Here is a 16,688-nt window from a genome sequence, read left to right as displayed (position 1 = left end):
AGCTTTTAGCAATAGTCCAGCAATATCACGGCGGAGGATACTAGAAATGGGCTTCACACATTGTACCCATGTTGGAATCGAACCTGGGTCTTCGGCGTGACGAGTGAACGCTCTAACCACTAGGCTACCCAACCGCCTCTGAGTAATACGGCTGTCATGGTTGTGCTTTGGACTATAATGTTGCAGAGTTTCAGCGGCAGTTATGGGCCTTTGAACGTGTTGCTAACGTTCGTCAGCTTTTGGTAAAATACATTTTTTTGTATGTATACTTTCTTTCGCTCTGCAGTATATTTAGTCTATTTATGTCACAATTATTTAATAAACAAATTAATAAACACCTAATGAAATTCATAATTTGTCCTAATTGCTTCACGAATCCATTGCCGGAATAAACCTGGACTATATTACACTGTGTCTTCCTGATTCGATGAAGGTTCATAACACCTGAGCTCTCGTTGTCACTTTCCTGTCGGCTACGATCGAGGAAGTTCCCGATACTATTTTTAGACGTTGGTGCACATGCGTGAGGTCACTGGGAATTCCCCTCTGAGAAACTAGTTCCTGGTCGTAATTCTTATCTCAAGGTAACGAAAATTAAAAGAACATCGACTATTCTGAATCGCGGAAGATAAGTTTAAACACGCTTTGTAAATACGTCGTCGCACAAGACAGACAAGATCAACCTCTGGCTATAAACTTACACCGAAAGAATAATAAATTACCCGATGGTGTAAAGATACAAAAAAATGTAAGTTAATTGCAAATGTAAACATAGAACACTTTTTTTTAATGCCTGACAAATTGTGTTGTGCCCAAAGAAAATAAATATGCCCATTTTAATCGTTTACTAATTAATAAATTAATTAAGTTTATATTTGACAGTAACTATATTATGTATTTTATAGCTGTATGTTAAGACAATACAAAATAATATCTGAACGACATAAATGATCAATGAAATGGATCTTTAGGTATCTATGTAAGTCATGTGTTCGGTGCTGAAACAAACACACAGAGACATTCTTAGCCAGTATGCATGACCTCGAGGTCAAATCGAAAGCGAGGCTAACGTAGGCAAACACAAAATGGCGACCTCCACGCGGAAAGATTATTGTTGTGTGCCTTTGTGTAGAAGCGATGCCCGGAGAGACTTTGACGTGTCTTTCCACCACATCCCCAAGGATGAGACCGCGAGGAGGCAGTGGATAACTAACATACGCAGAGAACCAGGAAAAACATTCAGAGTGAGCACTGAGCATACATACAACGAATAATAATAATATATGTGCTCGATCACGACACAGTTATATACAAGTTGGCAGGGGCGGATCCAGAGGAGGGATGCCCTGGTTTGCGACGCAGACTAATTTCTTTTGATAGTAATTGTCATGCAATACAATCTAGTCTTGTAAGTCAGTCCCTAAACTGACATGAAATATAATACATTCGCTTGTCAATTGTACAATACAACTAGCCGAGAGCCGCGATGCGGTCCTATACAGTCAAGACATGACCGCGATGCAGGGTCATGTCTTGACTGTATAGGACCGCATCGCGGCTCTCGGCTACAATACAACGAGCCATTTTAATTAGGGAAAGATTTCAGCCCGTAACCCCCGTAATTTTAATCAATATATGCCTAAGAATATAGGTCTATGGGTTTTAAGCCTAAACCTAACCCTAAACCCTCGAAATAATAGAATAAATTGAATACATTTCAAGCGGAGGTTACGGGCGGAACTCTTACCTTAATTTGTATAGTTGATTTTCTATTAACTTATAATTATGTATGTTACGGTTATCTCCCAAAACTTAGACCGCCAAATCTTAGACAGACATAACTTAGACACTAATGAAGGGGATTAATTAAGGCAACACCCATGGCTGAAATGGAACAGTCCTAATTAATGTTCCTGCTGAGTAGACCTAGCTTGTATTCAGAAGTAAATGATATGAACTGTACAAGTGGGATTAAGTTTAAAGATGCATGCTATGTTTTCATTTGAATATCTCCTCACAAGATGAAAGAAACTGTAAAGTATGTGTAAATCTCATTACATTAATATCAGATATAAAAAGTCCTGCCCCAGATTAGGTCAGTATTCAAACTTCCCTAACCCCCCCACCCCTCCAACCCCTATTTATACTTACTCTATTTATACTTACTCTCATTTTAATTATATACCTCTATCACTTCTTAACTAACATTACTGCTATTTTTTTTATCACTTTCCCTTCATAACCTCGGCTTTTATTTATTTTCATCTCATGTTTTAAAACGTTTTTATTCCAAATTCCATGTTAGTTAACGCCCCCTCACTTATATTTTTTTTGGTATGGTGGTTCATTCCTTAATATAAACATATTAATTATTACACTAGCACCCACCTACCCTATCCGCGACATTGGCTACAGCCATTTGTTACATCTTGGTTAGGGAAATTTTGTATCAGATAAATGCTGTGCTTAATGTGTCAAGGATGTCATGATAATGACCAGTAAGCATTACATGTTATGTGCAAATTAAATGTTGTCATATACAAATATTATATTTTAGGGAATTTTTTCCTGTTGAACTTGTAATAAATATGCTGAATGAACATAACGTCTTGTCTAATTGATTCTACTGGACTGATCCATTATAAGAAATAGGTATCAGCTTGAGGATTAGTTGTACACTGAACCAGAAATCATGGGATGAATTTTGAAAGGGGTGGGGTGGGGGGTCAGGGGTTCGAACCCCTGAATCCCCCATTGACTCCACCAACGCAAAAAAAAATCTTCAATGTGGTCTTAAGTTATTTTCAAAAGGGGGTGGGTCGAACCCCCTGAACCCCCTTTCTGGATCCGCCAATGAGAAATGTTGTTGTTTTAAGCTGTCTAAGATATGGCGGTCTAAGTTTTGGGAGGTTACTGTATGTTACAGTAAATATGTATATTTACTGCTTTTTTCAGTGATTCAGTCAGGGAAATTTTGAAATTTTCAGTTAAACGAAGACGAAAATCGATGCAATGTGCTCGATTTGTGACGATGGCCTTGAAGACGAATACCATACCTTAATAATATGGCCTTTATACACACATACAAGAGATAAATATATACCACTATATCACCATAAGTATCCATCTAAACAAAAATTTCATTCAATTACTGTCCAACCATGATACTGCTATTTTAAATAATCTAGCAATTTATGTGACTAAAATGTTTCATATCTGTAATACAAACCATGCTTGTATACAAACCATTACGTTTGAATTATTTATGTAAAGTGTACTATAGGCCTCACAGGCCATCCATCAGTCTGAGTCTGAGAATACAAGAGTCTGAGTCTGATTTCAGTAAATATGTACAATGAATGGATGTAGAGAGTCTGAGTCTGAGACAAACAAACAAATCTTTGTTTATAATTTTCACTTTTTGATCTGATCTTGATTTCAGTAAATATGTACAATGAATGGATGTAGATTAAAAAGTAAATATGTATATTTCCTCATTAATATATTTTTATTATGATATAATAATAACATTATCAGCAGATTCAAGACATGGCCTGGGAAGAAACAATGCATTATTAAATATATATTTTAATTTGATAGATGTGTAATATTTGTTGATCCATCTTATGACTTGATTTAAAGATAACCTCCAACACAGAGTAAATATACATAAGTAAATATCAGAAATGAGTAAATATACATAATCACTGAAAAAAACAGTAAATATACATAATCACTGAAAAAAACAGTAAATATACATAATCACTGAAAAAAACAGTAAATATACATAATCACTGAAAAAAACAGTAAATATACATAATCACTGAAAAAAACAGTAAATATACATAATCACTGAAAAAAACAGTAAATATACATAATCACTGAAAAAAACAGTAAACATACATATTTACTGATTATACATATTTTCTGTAACATATATTCTGTACTGTTAACCTAAAATTTTAGTTTGTTCACCTAATATTATATTAATCTTATTATTTAATATATTTTTATTATGATATAATAATAACATTATCAGCAGATTCAAGACATGGCCTGGGAAGAAACAATGCATTATTAAATATATATTTTAATTTGATAGATGTGTAATATTTGTTGATCCATCTTATGACTTGATTTAAAGATAACCTCCAACACAGTTGTGTGTAGCAAGCACTTCATGAAGGAGGACTTTAAGTGGACACCAAACAGAAGAACATTAAAGCAAGGTGCTGCTCCCTCCTTGTTTGCGTGGACAGAAGGTGGTGCCACAGACGAGAAGTCATCCTCTCGGAGACCGACCTTGTTACAGGAAGTCATCCTCTCGGAGACCATCTTGTTACAGCAGTAAGGAAATTATTGATTTTAAACATGTTTCCAGGCAGCAGTCATGTTACATGTGCAGCATATGTTTTTGATACTAGTATGTCATGAAAACAAAATGCCATTAAGAAAGTGGTCGAATGTAACATGTTATATCTGAGATTACACTTTCACTGTAAAGTACAGATTCTAGTAGTTTTGTTAGGTTTAGTCCCATCCAGGATTCGAACCCACACCATCAGAGTGAGGCACATAATGGCCAGCACACAAAATTGGCTATCTAACCCACTCAGCCACCACAGCTTCCACAAACAACGGGTAGTCTAGAATACATTCATTGTGTACCCCTCTGACAAGTTTTTATTGTTAATTGAACATTCTATATAGCAGTGAAACAACTTTTTCTGCCAACATCTGTGATAGTTCAAATGTATATATGGTACACACAAGTTGTTAATTAAACCTTCATAAATACTTGTGAAAACATTGACCAGTGTCCACAGCTTCAGCAACACAGGAAAAATTATAGGTATAGGGCAGTCAAGTGTGAATAACTGAAGTATGTTTCATTTTCACATATATATTTCAGATGGTGAAGGAGAATCTATTGCACAATCTGACAAATCTCCTGCACGGAAACCACCCCAGTCACCATCTCAGACACAGTAAGAATAAACATATTTTACATACTTTTTTCCAATTTACATGTTTTTCTTGGATGTTAATAAATACGAAATGATAGGTTTCTAAATCCTATATCCTTACTCAGGAAATATTGATTTTTAGATCTTTTCTAAAGTATGAAATCATTTTGGAGCCAGTTCTTCTTTAACCTGATTTGTAATTCAGAAGAAATTTTTATTGTTTTATGTTTAGATTTTATCCATTAAATTAAAACTTTTGTAATTTAAATTCCAGGGAATAACAAAACATTTTCAATTTTTATTGATGTATGAAGGTAATGTCAGTCAAAGTATTTTATCCAATGTATCGCCACAGTGACAATTATTTGCTGTTCGTATCCTTTAAAGCTTTACAGTTATGTACAGGAAGGCTCAGTTCTATGTCACTATGTCTGTTGTTTTTATTACACTGTTTCTGTGGTTATTCCATTGTCTTAAAATAAAATTCAAATAAACTTGAATTATTATATTCATAAGTTTGTTATTTATATGGATTGATTTCAGTGCTGTTGGTGACTGAATCTTGTTTTATTACTTGATGAGATATTCCCTTTGTTATTCAGCTGTTGTGATAGAGAATACATAAACACATTCATCAATAAATTGATTTAACAATACAGTAAAACATATTTACAATAGTTTCTAATATTCAGCATGTGGGTACCATAATTCCATTCAGGTGAAATAGGTCTACAGTTGCCATTTAGTCAACTTTGTGGTTGACAGTTAAGTCTGAGAATATTTGGAGAAAAAAAAACCCCTCCCATTGTTGTCTTGTATTTTGTGTCAGTGATGTTGATTGAAAAAAAGAGTTTCTACATGATGACACTCTTCAGTTCACACAAACAATAGCCGTAGAGACCAGTCAAAGTGAGTGGGTTATTTTTATTCCGCTTTCAGCAATATTCCAGCAGAAATGATCTTCACACATTGTACCCTAGTCTGTCTCACATTCCCTGAACCACATTAATTTCCCTACTGCCAAGCGCTCTCTGCAGTGCTAAAGCCCTAAATAAAGCAAGTCTAGATTTCCTCAGGTTCTGAATCTCTGGTCTACCTAGGGCTCCTTTTCAATATAAATGGGCTTGTTTGTTACTATCAAAATTATATATATTCAGAGACTAAGCCTTAGTCTAATTGTACCCATGTGGGGAATCGAACACATGACATCGATGTGACGGGCGACAACTACCGGTAAGCTACCCTGGTTAAAGCCAGCTGCATCTGTATTTGTAATAATAATAATTGGTTTAATAATAATAGTAATAATAAGGGTACTTATATTGCGCAATACTCCACACCACAAAGGGACATGCTCAAAGCGTGCACAAATGTTTAAAAACAAACACATCAAAAGTCACATGAATCAGTATTGTAGAAGATAGTCATAAATATCAGCTTGGAGAGAGTTACTGTTTGTATCGACTGAAAAGAGGTGTTTTGAGGTTACGCTTAAACACTTGAAGGGATGGAGCTGTATGTATTTTAAGTGGAAGTGAGTTTGTTTTATATTGACCCTTACTACCAGACACGTGCATGTGGTGTTTTGTTCCTTTGGAATTAGTTGGACATTTAATTATCAGTTGGCTGTAAGGTAGGGTTTGACTAGGATCAAAGATTTTCTATCAGTTGATGCTTACTGCCAGAACGGACGGTGGGGTAGCCTAGTGGTTGAATTAAACTCAAGTTTGATTCCTCTCATGTGTAAATTTTGTGAAGCCCATTTCTGGTTTTCCCTTGCATGATATTGCAGGAATATAATCGCTAAACTAGGTGCAAAACTTCACGCATTCACTCAATCCAGACAGCTAATATCCACTCCACACTTGGACATATTCCCTGTTGATTATTGTGTCTGGCAAAATAAAAATAAGATTTGCATGAACTTCATACTTAGTGTTCTAATTCATAGCAGATTTTTCACATTTGTAAAAATTGTTAATTGAGATAAACAATTTGTTGGTCAGTGATTTAACATTGTTTTGGAAACTGGAAGCCAGCTGAGACATTCATCTACTTCTTCTAATTTTTTAAAGGTCACATGCCACCAAAAAATCAAACATAATTAAAACACAATTATCACTTATTCATGACATATAATATACAGTGCTGGTTATGAAAAAACATAAAAACAAAATTGTGACCTTTAACTGACTTGTTTGAAATTATTAATTTGTAAAACCCAAATTGACAAACTTTATGGATAACAACTTCTTTATTACGAGAGTGTGACGTTTCGATACAGATTCTTGTACCGTTGTCAAGCAGGAATGTAACATACAGTGGTGGCAAAGTATATATACTGAGTGTAACAAAGAAAACATTAGTTGTGTTCTGATTAATTGAATAATCGAAGATTGGTCGCAGTGACCAAAGTCCATACAATCGATCACGTTTTCTCATAATCGAACACAAACGATTTTGTCACTACAGTTTTAGTGTTTGAACACATTTGACAATGGAAGATGTCTTAGAAGTTGTCAGGGCCTGAAAACATGTTTAGTTCTTAGAAAACTCACTTCACTTACTGAAAAGTCATGACTGCATATTTCTCGAAGACTTCAGGAGGTTTATGTTTATGTTATATTAGTCATCACTTTAAAGTGGCAAGTTGTATAATTTTACGTTGGACGTAAAGTTTGCAAATGGAATTTGTGCAGTTTCTAAATAAAACAAAAAACAACAGAGAACCATGTTATACTTATCTGCAATAACAATTTGAATACGAAAATCTGAAAAATGACACTAACCAATGTTTATCGATGATTGCTTGTTGGTATTGAACCAGTCATCAATTGTGAGATTTCAACCAATTCCCAGCAGTATAAAATATATGCTTAAATATTTGCTAACCTTGTTGTGGTTTAGATAGGAATATTAATTAAGCCTAATTTTTAATTATATATTGTCTTTCAGTTGTGAAATACATTGTTTTTGGTATATTTCTATGGGGTTTTCTACTAAATACATTGTCACATGTTTTGAATATGACAAGAACCGATAATTGTGCATAGAATTTTATTGCATGCCAACAATGCCTAAAGAAGAATTACTATTCTATAAGTAGCATCTGCAGTAATGTGGCATTCAAAAAGTCTGAAGATTTATTCTGATTTTAAAGCCAGTGTATGAATCTATAGTAATTTCCACTATGTGAATTTATGATGAACTGTTGTGACCACTACTGTAAAATATTATTATTTTTTCACATAATATTTCTTTTGTCTTTGATAATGATACAGAAATATTATGTATTTCACTATTTGAAAATATGTTTAAAACACCGTTGAGGAACTGATTGCGGGAATCGATCCAGTGTGGTGAAAACAAAGTTTTGGTATCCACTGCCATAGAAAAATTAGAGTTAGCTCCCTTACTCAACATGGAGGAAAGGGAGAATTTCCGAAAATTGTAATTTTTATCTTGAATAACTGGCTTTTGCGTGGACATTAGAGACATTAAGACAGGTACTTTGTTCTTTTATTGACAACTGTTTATGCATCATTTTATTTTCGTGGAATTTATGGACTGTGTGCAACGTCCGGAGTGTATTTCATGTACAGACCGAAGGCTTCATCAGATTTTCACCTCCTCATAATGCTTCCGTCGAAACTTACACAAACGTAGACACCCCTGCGGTATAAAGGTTATATGTAAGCAACGCATATTATACATCGACAAGGATGATTATGCTGTGTCAGTCGTGTCGGTTTAAAATCTAAATAATTATCGTTATGTCGCCTGGTAACGAATAGACTTCACGTAGAAATCACTGAGTTCATATTGGAATAACAACAGTGAATATTCGGCATGAACAGTAGTGCAAACTTATCCACACGAACAACAAGCAGACTTTAGTGAACTGTATTATTTGAATGTTGGCAAGAGGAAGCTGTCTGTCGTGACTTCTTTTCACTTGTAGATATGATATTGTTGCAACCTAGTTTATCTCCGGAACTTTGGGCATTGCGGTCGTTGTCAAGTCAGGTGCCATTTACCTACGTTATTGTGTCTGTATACAAATGCATCTATGTAATGCAATGTTAATAGTGCCAATGTCAGGATTGTAACAGATTCAGTACACATAACACGCTTGAAGCATCTTGCACATGTTTACAACTGATTTTAGTAACAGAGACAGTTGGCCAGATTTGGTCAGTGTGAAAAATGACAGTGCAGTCCAAGTTTTGCCATGGTAGTGTTTATACAGGAAGGTAGAAGACACCATTCTGTGGTGCCAGTGCAGGGATTTATCTATACTTTAAGTCTTTGATGCTGATACTCGTACAAGGTTACAACAAGTGTCAGTAAGAGTTCCCCAATTGCTTTTACACATTTCATATTTCTTTTTCTTAAAGTAATAATTACTGTATTTCTCTCTTTTCAGTGTAAATCACTCAAATTATGCTCACTAATGAGGGCGAGATTTTTATGCTTTGCATAAATGCAATGTATCAATACTATTTCTAAATGCCTCTGAATTCAAGATATTATTGTTTTTGAAACACAGTTTGAACTAGATGGTGTTCTTCTGTCCAGTTTGCCTGACACGGACATTTAGTTAAGGTTTCTATATAAATCCCTTCAAACAGAGACCCATACAGCCCAACCTGCTAAAATTACTTCAATCCATTGTTGAAAGATAATTTACTCAAAGACAAAAGTATGGGTGTGACAGAATGTTTCATGTTATCACATAATGTATAGGTTTCTCAGTTTGATAAAGACAACAGATATAAATAATAGGACTGGCTAAAAAGATTGATAATTCATTTCTGTAGGACTTTCTTTGGCAATTTTGCTCAAAGTTACTTCTCCAGTATTTATCAATGATCAGTATTAGATCTCAATGATCTAGTTTGATAACCAGCCCTAACAAATAGTATCAGCTGGGATCACTTGCACATAAATATTGAATAAGAACCCTGGTCAGGTACTTTCCTGTGCTTACCACAAAAGATGGCATCACCCTCTGAGATATAAGTCAGTGTTCAGGGTTAGAACTTAACTTTTTAAAGCACAAGCAAAAAACTGCTTGTGACTTATTAAGCAGTATGAAATGAAATTTCAAGAAGCAAAAACATTTGCCAAATTTGACAAAATTCACGCGGTTGCTAAGGTCAGCCATCATTGAATCGGAGAATGCAGATGTTATTCTAAGCATGTGATTGGCTGTAAGTTCCGTGGATTGTGGAATCCTTCATTAATTGTCGTCAATAAATAAAGGGAAGTAACTCCAAACTGAGTATAACAATGTTTTTATACGACCATTTTCATAATTTTTCTGATTTAAATCAATAAAAACACTAGACGCTAAAAAAGTCAGCCTTTATTAAAAAATTGAACCCTATTATGAATTTTAAAACGCATTTAGCATATTAGCGTCCGTTAATTTCAACCTTTGGTATTGCCAATGCAATGTTCTTACCTAGTCTGTTGGCGGTGTGATCTTCTTTCACAGAATGAAGTAATGTTAACTATGTACTATTTCTTTCTGACATGTATGTCCAGAATTAGAAAGGTATGAAAGCCATTTCAGTAATGTTGATTGGTTTGTTGTGACCACCAAAATGTACCATTTCTTGGTACATCCACAGAATACTGGATATCTCTAAGCTCAAACATGCTGAAAAAATGACTCAATTTGCATTTGTGTGATTTAATAGCATGAAACCTAAAAATTGAATATCAAAGCAATAATTATTCATAAACATTACATACTGGACATCCCCTTAAAAATGTTACTAAAAACTATAATGGTGTGCAGCATCTGCATCAGTGACATACATTTGATTCACATGTTATCAGACAGCGCCTTGAGCATGCACTAGTTGCCTGGATATGTGCGCTATATAAATATCCTATAATAAAAATAATAACATGCAATAATTGAAATTAATAAAAAAACTTTTAAATAAACCCATCAAAATGTTTTCAGGAAACTTTTCCCACAGAAATCTCTAGATTACGTTGTATAAGACCTAAAAATGTGGTTCCAATTACCCGACTGACCCTTGAATTCTGGTGCCGACCCTTTTTTTTAAGTGGTATGAATAAAATAAGCTTTCAGATGCCATTTTATTTTCCTGGCGGAATCGGCCATTCTGATAGAGAAAGTCGACATGATGGCCGCAAGCTTGATTAAATAAACAGTTACACATTGACAAATGTGTTATTAGTTTGTACTTTACTTAACAAAATAAAAAAATAAATAATAATCATACCTACCAACCCTAAATTCTGAAGAGGTGTAATCGGAACCACAACAATATTTTTGTTTGGCCTAAACAGGTATCGGTATTAGGAGCAGACATGCAATATTTTTTAATTCATTTTGTAAACTAAAATTAAAAATGTCATTTACTTACTGTAGCATGGTCTACTCCCATTTGTGAGAACTCCCAATTGTGAGACTCCCAGTTATGAGACAGTGGAGTAGGTAATTAACACACAAAACACACCATACTCCCCTTCCTGATAGAATGGATTAACCCTAGCTAATTACTGATTTGCTATGTAACTGAATCTTTTGGAGGTAACTTAATGAAACTTTATAAGATAAATTGATTAACATATTCTGGTAAATGTCCTTAAAAATTACACTTTTTGTGTAGGTAACTTCATGATGTTGCTCTTGTCGATATCAGAGTGAAAACGCCCTACACTATTTTCTCACTTGAAAAGAATTAATATCAATGTATTTTACACTACCCGTTATAACCTGGATACCATTTTGAACGGAAACAAGAATTTACATCTTGTGTAAACCAGCAGAAAATAGTTGAATCCGTCCACGGTTACATCATCAAGACACAATGATTCAAATTTTCTCAGGAAAATGCTTAAATTAACTCAACAACCTTGAATCTCATCCTCCATTTCATTTTGTATTTTATGTTGCATGGGAACTATGCCTCCTGTGGGTACTGGGCTGGGCTGATCCCACTTTAATTGTAGGGATGTGGAAACATCACCTATGTGCACTGAACCATTAATTAATGTGTCTCACAACTGGGAGTTCTCACAAATGGGAGGACACCTGTAGCATTTGTTTCAAGTCATTATCTCCTGTGTTGGCAGCAAGTCCCTCCTGTTGTTCAATAGAAATAGGTGAAAGCTAAATTCATTAAAAAATGTTACTTAGGAATCAGCTCCTAGGAAATACCCTACAGTAAAATTGCATCATAATGCTTTGCAAACCATTCTGATGTTATCGTGCCTCAGACTCAGAGGTTCAGCAGTAGGGTAGGCTAGCAGTTAAAGTGTTTTGCTCAGCACATCGAAGACCTGGGTTCAATTCCCTATTTGGGTACAGTGTGTGATATTGGTTTCTGCTGTTTAGCTAAAACAGGAGTAAAACCTCACTCATGCACAAAGGTTTTAACTTGTGAGGACTCTTGTGTATGTGTTAAATACACAGGTTAAGATTGTACTGGCAAACAGGGATAAGTCGATCACCGACCTGACAATTGACCTGTATTAGCATGTATGAGTGCCGCCCACTGGCGCTTGCCATTGTAAGGGAAGGGGACACAGACTGTCCGCAACCAAGTGTAGTGTGACTTGCTACACTGACGTGAGAGTCTTATGAGCAAGGCGTGTGCAGCTACGCGCGGAGTCAATTTCATCGTCATGCAATGCATGAGTACTATCCTACATCTGCTCTACCTTTCACAAACCAAATGGATTTGCTCATTGCCATGCACCGCCTACTTCTCGTAAACGTGTTCTCTGAACCGGTCCAACTTATCCTTGTTTGCCAGTAGGGCTGGGACGATACACTATGTCACGATTACCATACATATCACGATATTTTACCTGCGATATGATACGTATCACGATACATACACCCTGAAAGAATGGCACAGTATAGTATTATCTTAAACATGATAAGGTACTTATTTAGAGAAAAATATGCAAGTATTATAGAGTTACTTGTTTGTTTATTACAATAGTGTTATTGTTATACACAAATACGTTGAAATAAATCATTTTAAATCTTAATTTTGAAAAAAGTTGTGTATCGTTTTGTATCGATACACCAGTCGTCGATATGATAGCTGTATCAAACTTAAATGTATCACGATGTATCGGTGAATTGTCCCAGCCCCATTTGCCAGTAGACATACAAAATTTGATTTTTCAAGATAGACCAAACACCAAAGTCTTCATATTCATCTCATGGCAAAATGTTGGAAATATAGGTACTTTTGCAGTTGTGAAAAGTATTAAGCTTTAAACAGAGCTCAAATTAAGCATTAGAACGTGAACTGGTGCAAAATGAAACTGCAAAATTCAACCTCATATTATGCCAACTTGGCCCCAATGCATGTTAATATTTTGCAGTTAAAAAAACACAAATGTCAGCTGGAAAACAGAATGATGTGGAGCTAGGTGGGAGCAATGACTCGAACGACTACTGTGACAGTGGTTGTATGACTGTAACCATGGTTACTGCTCATGTCATGACATTTTTAAGATAAGATCATCAGACCAGAATAGATTTGTTAAGATATAAAACAAGCATTATATAGAATTTTATATTGAGCCACAGGTGCAGCAAAGTTACTGTAGATCATGAAATATTTGCGAAAATTGCAAATGACTTTAGCTCACAAAAATATCATGATGCAATAAATGATCAACAAATACAGTGTGTCATTATCTCTTAAATATTCACCAGTTTATATAATCAACCACAGATCTAGACAATACATAATTAAGCAATGACAACAACTTGGGGGAAGACTAATTACTATCGTTACTAGTTCTCACATGTCAAACAAGGGATACTCCCGCACAAAAGTTACTCAATTAGGTCTGATAGTCCAGACAGGCGCCAACCACGCAACACACAATCTTGGTTTTTAGTTTTAAGCTTATCTGGCCTATGCAGTGTGTTGTTTTTAAGAAAACTTTACTGATTGCATACACAAGGAAGTACCCTGCTGAGCTCAGTTCAAGATTAGCGACAACATTTAATATGTGATTGGATTTACTTTCTGTTGCAATTTATTTTTTGAGTATTGAGCAAGTCGCAAAAATATCATGATGCAAAAACATGTGTTGGTTGCCACTCGCATGAATATTGTGATGCAAAAATTTCCTCATTTACAGTATTAGCCGAGATTGCACATGGTGGAAGTAGGTTTCATTTCCATAAATCGAGCCCTGTGTAATAGCCAGACTCTTAAGACTTTGATAGTTTATGTATCAAATCAAGGAATATGTTGTCATTTCATATCAGGGTTCGAAATACCATAAATATCTTAGCGTGCCATGGCACGGTAAATATCGAAATGGCACGGATAAAAAGGTTCTCAGTGCCCCTATGGCACGCCTAATTTTTTTAGAGACATAAAACACCTTTAGTCACTTAATAACCAAACAAAACACTTACCGGTATGCAAATGACAACCAAGCAAAAACATTTATTGACTTTATCACCTAGGAAATCACTGGAATTATGATAGTTCATGTAAAAACACTGGTTGTTTTTTGTCATTTAGAGTGTTGGGAGTACTGATAGTTCAGTTATTGAAGAGGAAATTATGTATGTTAGATTTTTTGGAAAAGGTGAACCTCTCACACAATTCTTAGCTATAAAAGGTGGTGGGAAAGCTGAACAAATGAAACATAAGAAAGCCAACTTAAACAGAAGACATATCAGTGATAACAGAAAACTGGTTACATTTGTTGTTTTCTCACAATAAATTTCGAAACGTCATCATCCTTGCTACAGTCATTTATTCTAAAAACGTGGGCACACCTGATTTCTGAAAGGCACACCTAAAATATTTGCCTGGTGCCCTAGGGCACACTTAGAACAAAAAGTATTTCTATCCCTGCATATTTATCTTCAGCAACCAATGCTTGTTATGTGTGAAGCGACTAATGGGATCGGGTGGTCAGGCTTGCTTACTTGGTTAACACGTCATTGTACCTCAATTGTATAGATCGATGTTCATGATGTTGATCACTGGATTGTATGGTCCAGACTCATTGATTTACAAGCTGCTGCTATATAGTTGGAATATTGCTGAGTGCGGCGTTAAGCAACAACAAACAACACAAACCCAAAACATTTGTTTTACCATTATAAGAATGTTCTTTTTATTTTTTCCAGATCGAGGATGTCACTAGAAGGAAGTGGAGAAAGTGAGTTTAGTATCATGAGGTGGACAGCGCTGGGAAAGGAGGTGTTGGATATGACTGCGCAGCGAGAGAAGACAGCCAGCAGCAGTAACGACGAAATGGATGACAGCAAAGACGACCCTCTCACAGGTCAGGGGATCATGTATGAGAATGGCGAGGTGAGCATGACTGACAGTTCAGGATTCAGGACCACTGACACAACGGCGGTGGATGGTAAAGGCGGGGTTAAGGATGAAGCGAAAATGTCCGAGATTCCAGTGGACAATGGCAGTGAGTTGAGTCTGGATGCAGAGATCAAATTGTTGTATGGTAGCGATGAGGAGAAGAAACCTGCTCCAGTTCGAGCATCTAGTGTCCGGAGCAGTCTCAAGGAAGACAGTATCGACAGTGTTACCGAGGCGTCGGTGTATGGGGAGACTAGTGGAACAGACTCCAGTTCCAACTTTCCCGACAGTGACTTTTCCGATATCTCGCGTAAGAGGAAAAGAGGTCACAAGTCTAGTAGCAGACTTGATAACCTTGTGAAGAAAATAATGAAGAGGTCGACTGATCTCCCAAGGGATAAACCAAGAGACAAGTCATTAACCACCACCTCAAACGAAGGCACGCCTGATGTTGCTAGTGAAAATTCTCAGAGTGATGCACCAGCAGCTGATGATGATGCTCAAAGGTTGTTCCAGATCAGAGCTTTTGCTGAAGGTCAAATGTCCTGCGAGGAGTCTTCCTTACCTGAAAGTGAGGAGAGCGAGGAATATGAGGAATATTTTGTATCACACCTGCACGCCATGGAAGACGACATGTCCTCAGAATCAGAAGGAAATAAGAAAACCGAAAAGGATGAAGATTACATCCCTACAGAAGGCACTGATGATGCAGAGGCGGAAGAAGAAGAAGTTAAATCTGATGATGGTTCCAACTACAGTGATGATGACTTTACTAGGTTGGCAAAGAAGAAAAAGAAGTCGAAAGCCAAGCCATTTGTGTGTGGAGTCTGTAACAAGGACTTCATCAGCGCTAAGATGTTAGAAGGGCATATGAAGTGTCACATTGATCCTAAGTCTCTCACTTGTAATGTCTGTGGCAAGCTGTTTGACTTTCCTTACAAGCTGAAGAACCATGCCAAAGTGCATAATAAGTCATTTGAGTGTGATATCTGTGGTCGGACATTTAATGACCGGGGAGGGTTCACTAGGCACAGGAACACACATTCGTCAGAGAAATATACCAATGAGCCGAGTTCAAAGGAAACACAGTCAAAGAGTGATGCTTCAACAAAACCAAGCACTGTCTCTGCTCCAGCGAGAAGATGAAGTGTCACATATGTGGGAGAGAGTTCGAGTGTAAGAGTGAGCTGTCGTCTCACCTCAGCTCCCACGCAGGTGGTTCAGGAGATGGAGATGATGCAGCTGTTTCCACAGAGAAGATGAAGTGTCATACTTGTGGGAAGGAGTTCACCTCCAAGGACAGCCTCAGTCAGCATCTGAAGACACACACTGGGATTGTGTACGAGTGTGACATGTGCGACAA

At 36.2% G+C, this 16,688-nt stretch overlaps 1 protein-coding gene across 2 annotated transcripts; it reads left to right on the top strand.

The window, feature by feature from the left end:
• Nucleotides 1–1,059: 1,059 nt before the first annotated feature.
• On the top strand, nucleotides 1,060–16,471 carry LOC124286063 (hypermethylated in cancer 2 protein-like). Of its 2 annotated transcripts, XM_046722381.1 has the most exons (4): nucleotides 1,060–1,244; nucleotides 4,145–4,347; nucleotides 4,913–4,988; nucleotides 15,133–16,471. In XM_046722381.1, exon 4 carries the CDS (start codon nucleotides 15,140–15,142, stop codon nucleotides 16,469–16,471), a length of 1,332 nt encoding a protein of 443 aa, XP_046578337.1. In that variant the 5' UTR covers nucleotides 1,060–1,244; nucleotides 4,145–4,347; nucleotides 4,913–4,988; nucleotides 15,133–15,139. The 2 variants fall into 2 exon arrangements, with proteins under 2 accessions (XP_046578337.1, XP_046578336.1); XM_046722380.1 differs by lacking the exons at nucleotides 1,060–1,244; nucleotides 4,145–4,347; nucleotides 4,913–4,988 and adding an exon at nucleotides 8,384–8,473.
• Nucleotides 16,472–16,688: the final 217 nt, after the last annotated feature.

This window comes from Haliotis rubra, unplaced genomic scaffold, assembly GCF_003918875.1.
Source record: "Haliotis rubra isolate DU_JTF1 unplaced genomic scaffold, ASM391887v1 Scf374, whole genome shotgun sequence".
Lineage (NCBI taxonomy): Eukaryota > Metazoa > Mollusca > Gastropoda > Lepetellida > Haliotidae > Haliotis > Haliotis rubra.
This window is presented reverse-complemented; position numbering and strand designations above follow the sequence as displayed.

Bases quoted from the DNA above. Each gene is read 5' to 3' on its own strand.
- LOC124286063 (XM_046722381.1), top strand. From the start codon at position 15,140: ATGTCACTAGAAGGAAGTGGAGAAAGTGAGTTTAGTATCATGAGGTGG.